This window comes from Brassica rapa, chromosome A05, assembly GCF_000309985.2.
Source record: "Brassica rapa cultivar Chiifu-401-42 chromosome A05, CAAS_Brap_v3.01, whole genome shotgun sequence".
Classification (NCBI taxonomy): Eukaryota; Viridiplantae; Streptophyta; class Magnoliopsida; order Brassicales; family Brassicaceae; genus Brassica; species Brassica rapa.
In genome coordinates this window covers 4046191-4061006 of record NC_024799.2, presented here as the reverse complement: position 1 = coordinate 4061006, position 14816 = coordinate 4046191, and the positions used below count along the sequence as shown (strand labels likewise).

At 33.1% G+C, this 14816-nt stretch overlaps 3 protein-coding genes across 6 annotated transcripts; 1 reads left to right on the top strand and 2 right to left on the bottom strand.

The window, feature by feature from the left end:
- Positions 1–1620: 1620 nt before the first annotated feature.
- LOC103867178 (cyclin-dependent protein kinase inhibitor SMR12) lies at positions 1621–8571 on the bottom strand. Its single transcript, XM_033292094.1, is given in 3 exon segments — positions 1621–6602; positions 6978–7066; positions 7068–8571. Coding segments are annotated over 3 exon segments (495 nt in total). The 5' UTR covers positions 7098–8571; the 3' UTR covers positions 1621–6226.
- Positions 8572–9459: 888 nt separating this feature from the next.
- Positions 9460–12266, top strand: LOC103867177 (actin-1). Of its 2 annotated transcripts, none has more exons than XM_009145222.3 (4): positions 9460–9761; positions 9840–10233; positions 11303–11916; positions 12003–12266. In XM_009145222.3, exons 1-4 carry the CDS (start codon positions 9702–9704, stop codon positions 12066–12068), a joined length of 1134 nt encoding a protein of 377 aa, XP_009143470.2. In that variant the 5' UTR covers positions 9460–9701; the 3' UTR covers positions 12069–12266. The 2 variants fall into 2 exon arrangements, with proteins under 2 accessions (XP_009143470.2, XP_033147982.1); XM_033292091.1 differs by having other exon boundaries at positions 11303–11942.
- Positions 12267–12351: 85 nt separating this feature from the next.
- Positions 12352–14532, bottom strand: LOC103867176 (transcription factor AS1). 3 transcript variants are annotated; one of them, XM_009145221.2, is made up of 2 exons: positions 14008–14532; positions 12352–13684 (listed from the first exon to the last, which is right to left on the bottom strand). In XM_009145221.2, the coding sequence occupies exon 2, from the start codon at positions 13634–13636 to the stop codon at positions 12551–12553; it is 1086 nt and encodes a 361-aa protein (XP_009143469.1). In that variant the 5' UTR covers positions 13637–13684; positions 14008–14532; the 3' UTR covers positions 12352–12550. The 3 variants fall into 3 exon arrangements, with proteins under 3 accessions (XP_009143469.1, XP_009143468.1, XP_033147983.1); XM_009145220.3 differs by having other exon boundaries at positions 14104–14510; XM_033292092.1 differs by having other exon boundaries at positions 12352–13746; positions 13780–14015.
- Positions 14533–14816: the final 284 nt, after the last annotated feature.

The window sequence follows — 14816 nt, the reverse complement described above, 5'->3', positions numbered from 1 at the left end:
AGTATTTATTGAGGTTCTTAGATTTACTTGGGTAACATTAGAACCGGTTTAATAATATGCTGGGATAAGCCACAGGTCCAAATAAGCTTTTATAATTTCTTATCGGGCTTTGATTGTGTTTGTCACACTGTGAATGATTTAAGCAAGTTTTATTTGGGCCGCTTCTTAATGTTTCATGTTGTTGTTGCAGGTTAATTCATTTGGAAATATCATGTTTAGGCAAGTGTTGTAACTTGTAAGTCCGTAAAAAGTTCACAGTTGAAGCGAACTACATGTATGTGCCATTACTGACTTATTATTGGTAGTGTTTTAGTAAAGAAAAATAGCACATACACAGAGAAACGTGCTTCCTTTTAAAGATGCACCAAAGAAAATTTAGGATCATCTAATACTTGTTTCACTGCATCACTGTCACTATGTAACCACATTTAGAGCATTTGACTTAAGAGACACATGTAACCATTGATTTGCGAATTGTGTCGTAAATGAGTTGCAAAATTTTTCTTCATGAGCATTTCATAAGAAAACAGATTGTAGGATTTTATTGAAAAATGTTTGTATCAAAATACGTCGTCCCAGTGTTCTTTTATGTATGATATAGTCTTCTTAATTATCATAATCCCTTATAGGCCAATTATCAGTGTGCCCTACTTATATTAAATTCCTTTCCCACATACATATGTACCCGAAACTTTGCTATTTCTAGAAATTTGAGTTTCTAATAACCCTTTTTATCTTGTAAAAAACGTGTTCCCTCGCCTAAGAATGCATGTCACAAAATTTTCGGTGAAATGATATATATAAATACAATACATAGCTCTATATGTCTCATAATTTTAAAGAAGATAGCATAGGTGTAAGCTATAAAAACATAAAGCATCTCCAACTTCATTCTATTTTTTTCTCAAAATAGAATAAAAATGGGTATGGAGTAAAAATACTCCAATCTTATTTTATTTCTCACTCCATAATAGAATGTACTTCATAAATTGAATAATCTATTTTTTGTTTGTTCATTACTCCTGGAGTAGGATTGAAGTATTTTTACTGCATACTAGAGGGTTTTCCGGGCTACGCCCGGATTTTTCCTATAATATTATTAAATTAAATTAAACTTGTGTATTTTTATTTTGAGATAGTAATTTCTGGTAAAATTGTATTGTAACTCTTTTTATATTTAAAGAGTAATGCATCTAATTTTTAAAGAATGGTTATTGTTGATGTTATTGGATTCAAATGTTGTTATATTATTTTGGTAAATGATGCTATGCGCGGTTAGTACATCTGAATTTTTAGTTTTTATCCTATTACTATATAAATTATTTTGTTTGAACTTGAATTTATTTTGCATATTTTTTTTTGTATTTAAGCAGTTTTACTAAATAGTTCATTTACTATTTTCTTTGCTTGTTCCAATAAATTTAAAAGATAATTTGTTATTTCTTATGGTATACCACATATCTTAGAGTAAATATTTATTTACTACGGGCGGGATGAATATTTAAAAATAGTTTAAATTGTTAGAGTAAATATTAATATAATTTTTTATTAATTAAAAATAAATATATTAGTTAAATTTTATACATGTTTTTTAAGACTAAATAAACCATGCTATGTTGATAATTAGTTATGTTTTTTTCTTAGGGTGGCATTACATCTTTTCTTTCTGAGTATTCATGCTGTTGTACTGGAAGTTATTATCATATAATAACTTATGTGGTGCATTTTATATTTATAATAATTTATTATTTATATATATATATATAAGTGAGATAGTATTTTGTAAGTTGTGATTGAGATGTAACAGTAAATTGTAGGCTAAAAATCTATTATTATGTTTAATATTTATTTTGTTTCAAATTATAAGTATTTTGGGTTAAAAATACAAATATTAAGAAACATATCTTTATATATTTAGCATTTAATTAAATAGTAAAATTGACCAATGATAAATTATAGAGAATGATCTCAAATAGACATTTTTAAGTTAAAAGTGATAAACTGGTGATAAATTATAGGTAAATAAATCTAAACAATCATTTTTATATATTTTGTGTAGATATAAATAAATTTAAATGATAGTAACATAAATTACTTTTTTAGGAAATTGTTTTTGGGGAAAAAATGATATTAACATAAATATATAATGTATTTTAATATAGATATCTATTAAATGAAAATTATTAATCGTATGGTTTTATGATTTTATGCATCTTTTATAACAAAAATTGTAAGCTTATGATAACAAAAGAAATTAATGTGAGACTTTTAATAATTTTAGTAATTTATAACAGCTCTTGAATATTCACTGCAAATCATCAATGAAAATTTTGAAATAAAAATATTTTTATATTTTTATATGGTATATACTTTAATATATATATATATATATATATTGAATATCTATTAAATGAAAATTTTCACTCATATGTTTTACGATTATTTATATTTTCTACAATACAATTTTTAAACCCTTGATCACAACCTTTAATGTGGGAATTTGAATAGTATTAGTAATTTATAGTCATTTTCTAAAATTCAAATAATAAAATATACGAAAAAATGTAACTTTTTGTTATATGGTCAATATGATATGTTTATTTTATGTTAATAATTAAACATAGATGATGGAAGATACAAAAAACTGTTATTAAGGTTTTGAAACAATTTACAAAAATGTGAATTATATTTATATCATGTTTTGTGATTATCACTAAAGATCTTCAGACTAAAATTAATAAACGTGTATAAACTCCAGAACATTTCAGTTTTCTTTTGTGATTTCCAGTACACATTTTCTCTTAATTCTTTATTCACCTCTTCTTTATTATCTTAGAACTTTATCATCTCCATAGCCCTTGCAGACAACCTCTTCCGTACGTAGCAACACTAAAAATGATTTAATACTTTTTTGTCACAAATATATAGGTTCTGATGAGTCCTCTGACGCAAGTATGTGGATAACAGAAGTAGATGCACTTGTTGTAATTCTTATTAAATGTGTATCTGCATGTGTGTTGTGTGAAAGCACCCATTGATGAAAGCTCACATGATATTGGATTCTCTGATTAGTATAAAATAGTTCGATGTTTCTAGTTAATAAACATGAGCAATCAGAAAGAATCAGATCAAGAAACTGGGAGCTTGAAGATGGATTTCTTCATATCCTCCTCCCCTCTAGAAGAAGCATTTCTCAATTTATATCAGATGATTCCCATATTTGGACATTACAACAAACAATCTCAAAATATTATTAACAAAAAGTTTTTTTTGGGTTGTTGGTTCCAAACCCCAAACGTTCAAACTTTAGGGAAGGTGGTTGACTTATCCGTCAAACACATTGAGACAGAGGGTCGAATCAATGAGCAGTTGAGAAGATGCACTATGCAAAGAAGCTGCATGCTAGAAGAGCCGCAAAAGAGTTTGACATGAAGTTATTAAAAAATAAATAAACTTTTTAGCCATTCCGCATTGGACCAGCACTTCCCGTTCTTTATTTTAGAACTGGCTTTTGGAACTTCCCACGAACCCAAACTCTGTACATGTTCTTATTCTTTCTCCGGTTTACTGCTTTGACACAACAATTTTCAAGCTCGAACTGCACTCAAGATAGAAATATTAATAAGACGTGATCCATTCAAATGTTTTTGTCCCTATTCATATTTTGAAGCTACTTATAGAGAGGACTGTGGTAGAGACACCATGTAATTGTAGAATCCCAAATACTGCAAAGATTGTGCCTGGAAACGCACATGATAAAAAGAAAGTGAAGCAGAGTCATTAAATAAATATTCTAAAGCTGTAACTTCAGGGATTCAGCCAGAGCTTAGTAGTTGTGTGTCTAGGTCCGCAGAAAGGCCATCAACAACACTGAGGCAGACAGGCTTGTCCCTGAAATGGTTGGAAAGAGGTATCTTATCGTACACTAAACTTCGCACAAACATATAAGTTACACGTTAAAAGTTTATGGAAGCAAAATATCAAATACCTATCATCAAACTTTATGGTTTCCTTGCGGCGTTGAGTGCTCTGGGTGTCTTCGTTGTACATGGTTTTGTTGCTCCTAATTTCTCCAACTATATCTGTTAACCAAGATAAACATAAATGCTACTTATTATATAGTGTGCTTGTAGTGAAGCTTTAGCTATTCAAACCTGAAAAATGAGTGCTGGTATTGGCAAGTGACATGAGCTACTCGTATTGCGGAACCTGAAGCTCTCCCTCGGGATTCAGGATCAGCTTAGTTATGTCTGTGACCTCCACGAAAGCTGTATGGTCCGTGAATTTAATAGAAACGGCTGCGTCAGCAAAGAAGGTTGGATTGCTTCTCGGAATCAAACCATTTAACTCATAAACTGGGCCTTCTTGCAACGGTAAAAGGTGATTGATCCTTAGATGAGCGTTGCCTGCAAGAGGCCTCGAGTAGATGAAACAAATTACAACAAATATTAAATCGATTAATCGGTTCTAACAGCATCATCTTACATCATAAACCTTAAATAAAATCAATAAAGGAACACAAAATCATATAAACTAAAACTTTCTAAATCAATAAAACGAAACCAGAATCATCTGAACTCAAGCTTTTAAAAAAAAATAGATTGATGATTGAAGAGAAGATAAGTTCAAGGAGAGGGATCTCACAAGTCACATCTATTTATACTGTTTACACACCGCCTTTCACATCTAAACCAAACATTGAAGATGAATCGTGGAGAGGTGAATCAATTCGAGTAATCACACAGCCATTAATAACACCGTTTCAGTTCGAAAGAAGAATCGCGAAAGGTCATCACAGTCGCGTGACTCGCGTCGAAGAAGAAAGACAGATTTCGTTTTTCGTTGAAGCCAAGAGAAGCTAAAAAAAATTAAGCAAAAGTAAGAGAAAAAGCCCAAATAAAACACGAAGCCCAAATCAAGATTAATCAAAATGACATGGATGATTGCTGCAATATTAGTGGCTGATTTTTTTATTTGATGTGGACAGCTTTAGAGTTGAGTATATCTCCCTTTTAATATAGTATAGATTTCATTTTACTCTATTTGAAGGAAAAAAAAATGAAATTATGCTCTAAAGAAAGAAGAGTTTAAGGTACTTAGGTGGTTACTGTTTGATTTTATCAGCATTCAGCGGAACTATTTATATCATGATTAATTATAACAGAGTTAAACTGTTTTAAGATTAAGTTTCTGATATATCAACATTAACTTGTATTTATATGTGTGAAATTTATAGTCTGATACATTTAGTTATAAGCTTCCACAATCTTTATTTATCTATTAGGTAAAGTGCAGATATTGATCTCTTTCCCATCTCTTTTTTATTTGTTAATTAATTATATAATCATAACGTTTCATTCAAGCTGCAATCAAATTAATAAAATAAATGGTCAATTAATTAACAAATTACAAGTCAGGTCAACAAAACCGAAAGCCACATAAAGGGAAGAGAGTAACATAGACGAAACGAACATAACGGCAACAAAAATAAAAGAATGAGAAAGAAGAAAACATTAAACAAAAAAAGATTTTGAAGATCCATAAGAAAAAGGAAGAAGCTTAAGACATGAGACGATTGAGTGTTTCACGAGATAGCCTTTTTTAGCATTGGATGTTCCAACTTTAGAAGTCGAAGGAACTTAAATAAGGCCTCGATCCCTAAAGCGTTTATAAAATTCTCTATCATATTTCTAGTCATGTCTTCTTCTTCATGTTTCTCCTCCTTTTTTCACTTTGGTTTGCTTAACTTTAACTTTACAGTATCATCCTTCGTTCATTGTGACTGATCAATATTGTCAACAAATATGTTATGTAGCTTCCGTTATCACAAGGTTACTTGTTTTGTTCCATCCTTGACTAATGCAACCTGAATGTACACTTATAAATTTGAGCTCTTATGTCATACAAGCAATTTGAGGTTAATATATCATGAAAAAAACATATTTGAGAAATTATATGGTACTGTAAACTATTAAAAAGAAAACAACATATACATATTAATCAAACGTAACAAAAAAAAAGAAAATAACAATGCACAAATAATCATCATCTCGAAACATATATCTATATTCGAGAGTGAAGCAACTTAAAAACAAAATACCAGTTTAATCAACTATTTTCTTGTTATCTATCTGCGGGAAAAAAACGTTCAGATATTTTCCGAACGTGACCTAAAAATGGTCATAATAAAATATAAAAAACTAACTTTAGTATCTCTCTCTATTAATTATTTCTTGATCGTCATTGACGTTGTCATCCACTGCAAGTCCGTTATAAACGAGCCGACGGCATTTTCCGGCGAGAAACTCAACCGTCTACGGCACCACATTGTGTTACCTCTGCGCATCGCCAAGTATTCCGTTTCCCCCTTCCTCGGCGCCGGTGGGCATTCTCTGACCTCAGGGATTCTATTTTCCGGACGGGTCGGTGTTTTGAACCCGTCGTTGTCTTCCTCCACAAGTTCTTGTTCTTCTTCATCTGATCTCTTTCTTTTCCGACAAATATCCAACACATGATTATTGTCCGCAAATGCGTCTTCTCTCGTCTCTGAAACCTCACCTAACGTTACCTCTTCTTGCATCAAGCTTGTAATCTTTGACATACTTATAGATTTTCAGAACTCAACAAACTAAAAACAAAGTGCACCAACAAAAAAATCTCTTATTCTTGAGAGAGAGAGAAGATAATGAGAAGAAGAGGAAGAAAGAAAATAAATGATTGATGGATGTAGATAGATCCAACGTGGTAAAGAATATAAATCAGGAAAACTGTCAGCTTTTATATTATTATTTTTTTCTTTAGCATATTTTCAGGTTTGTTTAGAGATGGAGACTGGAGCGAGTTTATAGTGTGTTGTTGGTTGGTTGTGGTCCTTGTGGAAGGAGAGTCTAAAGGCATACATAACGTATTGGAACCCTCTTACTGATTCAGAAGTAACACCGTTACTATATAGTAGTAATGTAGTATATACTATATACTATATATAAAAATCGTTTATTATCTCGGCGATAAATTAATAAAGGTATTGCCGATGCCTTTCTGCTTCTCGCAAGTTAAGCACCAAACTTAACGTCTGCCTTTACGTTTCCAAACTCCATGTGCGCTTTTTGCACTCATCTTTTATTCCCCTGAAAAAAAAGCATTGTTGCCGTTAAGACTTTAGTTTCGTATATAATTCTTATTTATTACCACCTAATCTTATTGTGTTAGCAATTTTTGTGTAACTGATACTGTGGAGTATAATTTATAGTTTTAAACCCGTATATATAAATTTTTCTTATGGAAATATAAAATCATATGGTTTAAGCTTTTTCTATTATTTAGATCTTACTGCATTTTAGTCAGAGATCTAAATAAAATGATATCTTACAGATTTTTTAAAATTTAGGAAACAAAAAATAAATTTAAAATGACAATGACACAGCGATAGAAAAAAAAATCAAGTAAATATAAATATCTACTGTATGTTTATATGTGAAATACATTTAGGGAAAGAAATTTGAAGAGCATTAATTGTAAGTTTTTTTGCGTTTTTCATATCTAATAATAAAAATGTTAGAATATTCACCTAGTAAAGAAATCGTGTGGTGCTTAAGAAAAGAAATGATGGAGATAAATAAATTACTTGTTATGTAATTTTGACCAAATATATACTTTTGATAGCATAATATTTTTAGGCAGCCGTTTTATTTACCAAATAGAGTTATCGCTGGAAAATTTTGGTCTATAATGAAGTTTTGTTATAACATTCATTGTAATCAAATGAAACCAGAAGAATGAATATATCTATTTGCTTTTATCATCATTAACTTTATTTTCTTTATCTCATTGCTATTTTTCTAGTTAATCACGAATTTTCTCTAAATAATATAAAGTTAATAACCTCGATTCATGTTTGTAATTTAAAACTGGTAAAGGTAATAAAAATTGGTAGAAAAAGCTATTTCTTGTCAGTAAAAACGGTTAAAGAACAGAAATTATAGATACTCTTTCACTTCTATATATTATAAGATAAAAATACTATATTATCTCCAGAGGCGGACCTATGGTGGAGGTGCAATTGACACAGGTTAAAAATAAAAAATTAATTTGTAAGCTTGTTTATGTATTGGATATTGGCTCAGTTGGTTATAGTTTGAACCCAGTGACCCCCCTTTTTCTGGTTCGAACCTCAGCACTCACAGATATATGTCATCTTTTTTTTTAATATAAAATCATTATTTGTTTTAATTGGGTTTAATGTTTAAATGAATTTTAATTATGACCCAGGTAAAAAAATTTCCTGGGTCCGCCACTGTATAGGTACAATTATATTTGTAATTTAGAATGGTTACTTTGATAAGAGGTCTCCTACAAGTTACAAGCATTACACATACACATTTATATTTATACACATGTAACAGTTTGTTTTATGTCAAGTTAATGTAACCTATTCTACTATCAACTTTCACAATTATTATTTGCACACTTTATATACAGTAAGCATGCATGTTACCTAGTAAGCATCTCCAACCAACACCACTTCATATTTTACTCCAAAACTGATAAAATGAAGTGGAAAATGGAATAATGAACAAAAAATAAAAAGATTACTCCATTTATAGAGTAATGATTTTATTTTTTGTTTATCACTCCATTTTTTCCATTTTGAAGTAAAATATGGAGTGTGGTTAAAAATGATCTTACTAAGTACACTCATGGAAACAAAATAAAATACTGAAATACAAGACACAATAGGAATATGGTGAAGTTAAATTTCAGAAGGAAGAAATTTGATAAAAGAAAATAAAAGAAACACAATAATTAGTTGAATGAAAGGGAATTGTCTTTCCTATTTGTTTTATTTTTAAAAGCAGGCATTAGTAAGTTATGGTATTCCTTTCAATTATAATATAAAATCTCATGTGATAACAAATTAGTAATAAGGGGGAATAACAAATTTCTCCATTTATAATGATGATATAAACACTAAAAGGTTCTTGAATGATTAAAATATTCTTAGAACCGTGAGGCCTGGTTAATGGCCTGTTGACTCGAGATGCCATCGACGATAATTATACTTCCGTACATAATTTGCTTCTTGAAAAGTATATTAAACAACAGATTATCGAATTGAGACATAACCTCAAATCAATTCAAGAAATTAAAAAGAAAAACAAATACACAAATGAAATGATAAACCTTTAAATTATAATTATTGATTTCTTCTTAATTTAAGCTAACTGAAAAAATGGAATCAGATTGGGAACATAGGCACAATGGCTAAACTGATTATCAGAAAATCCTAATTGAATCTTCTTGAGGGTGCACTGCACGGATTCTATGCCATCAAAACCGTTCTAAAATCAAAATTTAATTCAAAAGTTTAAACAAAACTCGAATTCCAGCTTAATTAGTCATGTCCAATTACCAAATCTAATTGTATTAGATTAAGTTCTATTTTTGGATATCAAATATATAAAAACTGAAAAAACCTAAATTTAGACTAAAACGAATCTGAAACTCATATGTACATTGACCGTGAAAAAGGTGTGGTTAAAAATAATAATTGATAATTGGAAAACAAGGTAAGCCGAATTCGAAGCCTTTGGACCCGTTTCTGTTCCATTCTTTCTTCTCTGCCTCATTTAAGCTTCTCCTTCCATTGTTTCTTTCTTCTCCTTCAAAATATAATCTTTTGGTTTGCAGAAACGTACCAAAAAATGGCTGACGGTGAAGACATTCAACCTCTTGTTTGCGACAATGGAACTGGAATGGTTAAGGTACGTTCATTTTCAGTCATTAGATAATGTTTATTGGTCCTATTCATAATGTTTCATCTTGTTTCTATATTGAATAAGGCTGGTTTTGCTGGGGATGATGCACCTCGAGCTGTGTTTCCCAGCATTGTTGGTCGTCCACGTCACACCGGCGTGATGGTTGGTATGGGACAAAAGGATGCTTACGTTGGAGATGAAGCTCAATCCAAACGTGGTATTCTAACTCTCAAGTACCCTATTGAGCACGGCATTGTCAACAACTGGGACGACATGGAGAAGATCTGGCATCACACTTTCTACAACGAGCTCCGTGTTGCTCCCGAAGAGCATCCCGTTCTCCTCACCGAAGCACCTCTCAACCCTAAAGCTAACCGTGAGAAGATGACCCAAATCATGTTTGAGACATTCAATGCCCCGGCCATGTACGTGGCTATTCAGGCTGTGCTCTCCCTTTACGCCAGTGGTCGTACAACCGGTCAGTGACAAACTTTTTTTTGCCTCCTTGTCCGAGCATATACAAATGAAATATTGACTTATAAACACCAAAATAAAATACTATTTTTTATAATCATAGGTTCCTAAATTTCAAGAGTGTTCAATCCTGTAAAATCGAACTAAATCAAAATAGAAAAAATGGTTTGGATTTAGTAATACCGAATAAATCGAATAAAAGTTATTTTAAGAATATATAGATATGGTTTGGTATATAAAAGATCAAACCGAAAAACCAACAAATCCGAATAATTAAAAATATTAGTATACTTATAAACGTATTAAAAAATATTGTATTAAGGGTATGACTGGTTTTCCCGCTACCACCCGCAAACGCAGCTTTTGCGGTTGGTAGCGGTTGCTGGCGTTTTGCAACAATCGCTCAAACCGCTCTAAACCGCTCCAAATCGCTCCAAATCGCTCTGAACCTCATAAATTCAAAAGCTGGTTCCAGCTAGCGTTTGCGGTTGCGGGCGTTTGCGGGAGGATAAAAAAAATTATTTTTTTTCCAAAACAATATAAATACAAAAATAAAAAAATTCAATAAAAAAATTAAACTGAAATTATAAAAATGCTAAAATATATCAATTAAATTTTAATTAATATTATAAAACTTTAAAATAAAAATATTTTCTATATTTTTAAAAAATTTAAACTATAACTTTCTAAATATAAATTTTATATTTATTATAATATTATTATTTTTGATATTTTTATAATTGTATAAAATGTAAATATTGTTAATTTATTATTTAACTGCTGCTGCATTTGGTAGTTAACCAGTCATAAGTATCCCGCAAACGCACAAATTTCTAACCGCATAACCAGTCGTACAAATCTCTTAAAACCGCTAGAAACCGCAACCACCCGCATCCGCAAACTCCCGCAACCGCAACCGCAACCGCTGCGGTTAAACCAGTCAGGCCCTAAAAAGTATTGTATTTCTTGGAACTCTTACTAAATTGTTTATAGCCACGAAAATCTTAGAACCTGTTTTATACTTAAATCTTTTTACGTAAAGCCTTTCTTGGATTATTTTGGTATATGTGTAGGTATCGTGCTTGACTCTGGAGATGGTGTGAGCCACACGGTTCCTATCTACGAGGGCTATGCACTTCCACATGCCATCCTACGTCTTGATCTTGCGGGTCGTGACCTTACGGACGCGTTTATGAAGATCCTAACCGAGCGTGGCTACTCTTTCACCACCACAGCAGAGCGTGAAATTGTCAGAGACATAAAGGAGAAGCTCTGCTACATTGCTCTTGACTACGAGCAGGAGCTAGAGACATCCAACACAAACTCGTCTGTTGAGAAGAACTACGAGATGCCTGATGGACAAGTGATCACCATCGGTGCTGAGCGGTTCCGTTGCCCTGAGGTTCTTTACCAGCCGTCTATGATTGGTATGGAGAATCCAGGTATCCATGAAACAACCTATAACTCCATAATGAAGTGTGATGTCGACATCAGAAAGGACTTGTATGGTAACATCGTCCTCAGTGGTGGAACAACAATGTTCCCTGGAATTGCTGATAGAATGAGTAAGGAGATCACTGCTTTGGCTCCAAGCAGCATGAAGATCAAAGTTGTTGCACCTCCTGAGAGGAAATACTCTGTCTGGATTGGAGGGTCCATCTTGGCTTCACTCAGTACCTTCCAGCAGGTACGCAACAGTCTCATCTGTCTCTTGTTATCATGCAGCTTGACTAAAACAAGTTAACCATGAACTTTTTGTTTTAACTTGTGCAGATGTGGATTGCAAAGGCTGAGTATGATGAGTCAGGCCCATCTATTGTTCACAGGAAGTGCTTCTAAGTATGAACTTCATCATTTTTCAGACAAGAAGCGAGTTACTCTTTGTTTTTCTGTTCTTTTATTTTCATCTTATTGAGTTCAACTGTCTTTTGAGTTAATAATGATTTTTTGTTTTTTGGAACAAAAGAAGAGAGTTAATAATGATTAATGAACATCTTTCTCTTTATAAATTATAACAGCAATGTGTTTCAAGTGCTCTATATGTGTTTTATATTTTCTACACTTTTATCAATTAAAGTTGTGAACTATGGAAAGTTTTTCATGCCTACATTCAACACCAAGCTTGAGAAAAAACATTGGAGATGCCAAATGATTAAAGAAGAGAAACCAACACATACATTAAAAGCTGAGTTAAGGAACCCAAAAGTCTGATTAACATTGGAGACACCAAATGATGAAAATAAAAACAAAAAGCTTACATTACATTACAAAACAAAGAGGAGAAGAGATCATAGTAGGTGTTTGGTGGTTTGGTTCATGTGTCAAGGCCGGTCTAATAGTCTCTGCCTGCAGCCCATGTGTTGTTCAAGAAACTTGGTGAGCCTGATATGCTTAGAGGTCCACTGATCAGCTAGTTTCTGGTCCTTGGCCTCAGCATCTCTCCTCAACCCAACAAGCTGTTCCCTATACTCTCCTTCAATCTTCTCCATTGCCATCTTCTGCTCTTCCCTCAGAGCCTTCATCTTTGTCTCAATCTCCTCTGTCTTCTCCCTTTGTCTACTTGTCTTCTCTGACTCTAGCTGCAGCTCTAATCTCCTTAGCCTCCAAGCCGCCTCCTTCTTATGCTCCGCCCAAGCTCTGTGCCCTTCCTCCACCTCTCTACAACACTCCACTAGCTCTGACATGAACACACTCTCATTACTACCGCTACAAGACGGTATCATACTCCCTAACACTAGACCTCCCGGGCTGGCCTCAGGCTGCTGCTGCTGCAGCCATGGGATAGGCTGCTGTTGAGGAGGAGGTGTTGCAGCCACTGAAGGCGATAGAGTAAGAGTCACCGAGGGAGGTCTTGCAACAACATTGTTACCGTTGTTAGAAGTAGCTAACCAAGGCGGGATCACATGATTATTATTATTATTAGGAGGAGGAGCTTGTTGAAACCCTCCGTTTGAACTAGCCATCACCGCAGAAGGAACAGAGGATCTCTCTTTCACAAGCTTCTCAGCGAAACTCTCGAGGATCCGATCGTACTTACTCTCGTCAATAGGCTCGACTCTCTTGTTACTCTCTTTCTCTTCTCTCTGCTGCTTCTCCTTGAACACTTCCCACCACTTCCCTAACCGCTTCGCCGTCCTCCCCGGAACCTCCGCGGCGATCTTCTTCCACTTGTTGCCGTGTTTCTCCTGCAAACGGATCACGAGCCTCTGCTCTTCCTCGGTTAAAGACCCTTTCTTGATCCCTGGCTTGAGATAGTTCTTCCACCGTTCGAGACAAGACTTTGCGTCGCGGTTCAGAGGCTTGTTCATACGCTCAGAGACGAGATGCCATTCTCTCGGACCGAACTGTCTCACGTAGGCACGTAACAATGCATCTTCTTCACCACTCCAACGTTGCCTCTCCTTCATCTCGAGACATCACCACTCCTTCCCATCTCAACACCATCCCTTCTTCATCTGCGTCCAAAATTCTCCAGAAAAATTAAAACTTTCTCTAAAAAGACCCAAAAACAGAGCAACAAATCTACCGTCTTTAAGAAAAACAGAGCATCCAAAAACAGAGTCTTTTAAAAAAACAGAGCAACCAAAAACAGTCTTTTAAAAACAGAGCAACCAAAAACAGAGCAACCAATCTAGAATCTTTTAAAAACAGAGAGATCTGAAACTTGAAACACCCAATTCAACTTCAAGAATCATCAAAGAGATAAGAGAATGACAAAAGGCAAGACTTTTGCAAATGATCTCTTATCATAACACTATACAGGGGAGTTAATGCTGACCTCAAAACACTAATTAGCATACACAATTAAAGATAAGAGAGAGAGAGAGTGTGTGTGTGAAGGAAGGAAGAGATATTAAATTCAAGAAATGCTCACCAAATAATATTGCAAAGAGCAACTTCTTCCATCACACATAGGTGTGTTATTATTATATCTAACTTCGTCGGCGTGATGGAAGAGAAACTCAAAGAGGAGACCAAAGAGAGAGGCTTTAAAAACCAGGCAACGTACGTGATTAGACTACAGAGACGGCAAATAAATAAATAAAGGATTAAAAGGAGAAAGAAAATTGAGAAAAGGGTTTTAGCGACTGCGACACTGGCTTCTTTCCTTTTTTACGCACAAGTGGGGAAGAAAAATCTTTCTGACAGTGGCGCGTGGAGGTAAAAGTTTAAATTCCACTAAATATGATTTTTTTTTTTTGGTATGAATATGATTTTTATTTTATTTTACATAGGGATCTTTATTTTATTTTCTACTCACATTGGGATCTCAGATTCTTTTCTGATTTCATTATGTAAAATTTTAAATTTATGATTCTAGATTATTAAGTAGTTGGTAAAAAGAACAATAAAAAGTAAATTTGCTAAAAATGTACTATTATGCTTTTTTAAAAAATTAATTAGTTTCTCTTTTAATATTTAGGCGTGTGACATTGTTTATAAAACACTCAAAAAATTGATGTTGTAATTGCAATTCTATTCCTTGACTTGAGAGCTCATTTCACTCAAAAATAATTTACATTTTAATCCCGGATATATTTTGTTCATATTTGTTCCTGTCAATTTATTAATTAGTAGACTGACACT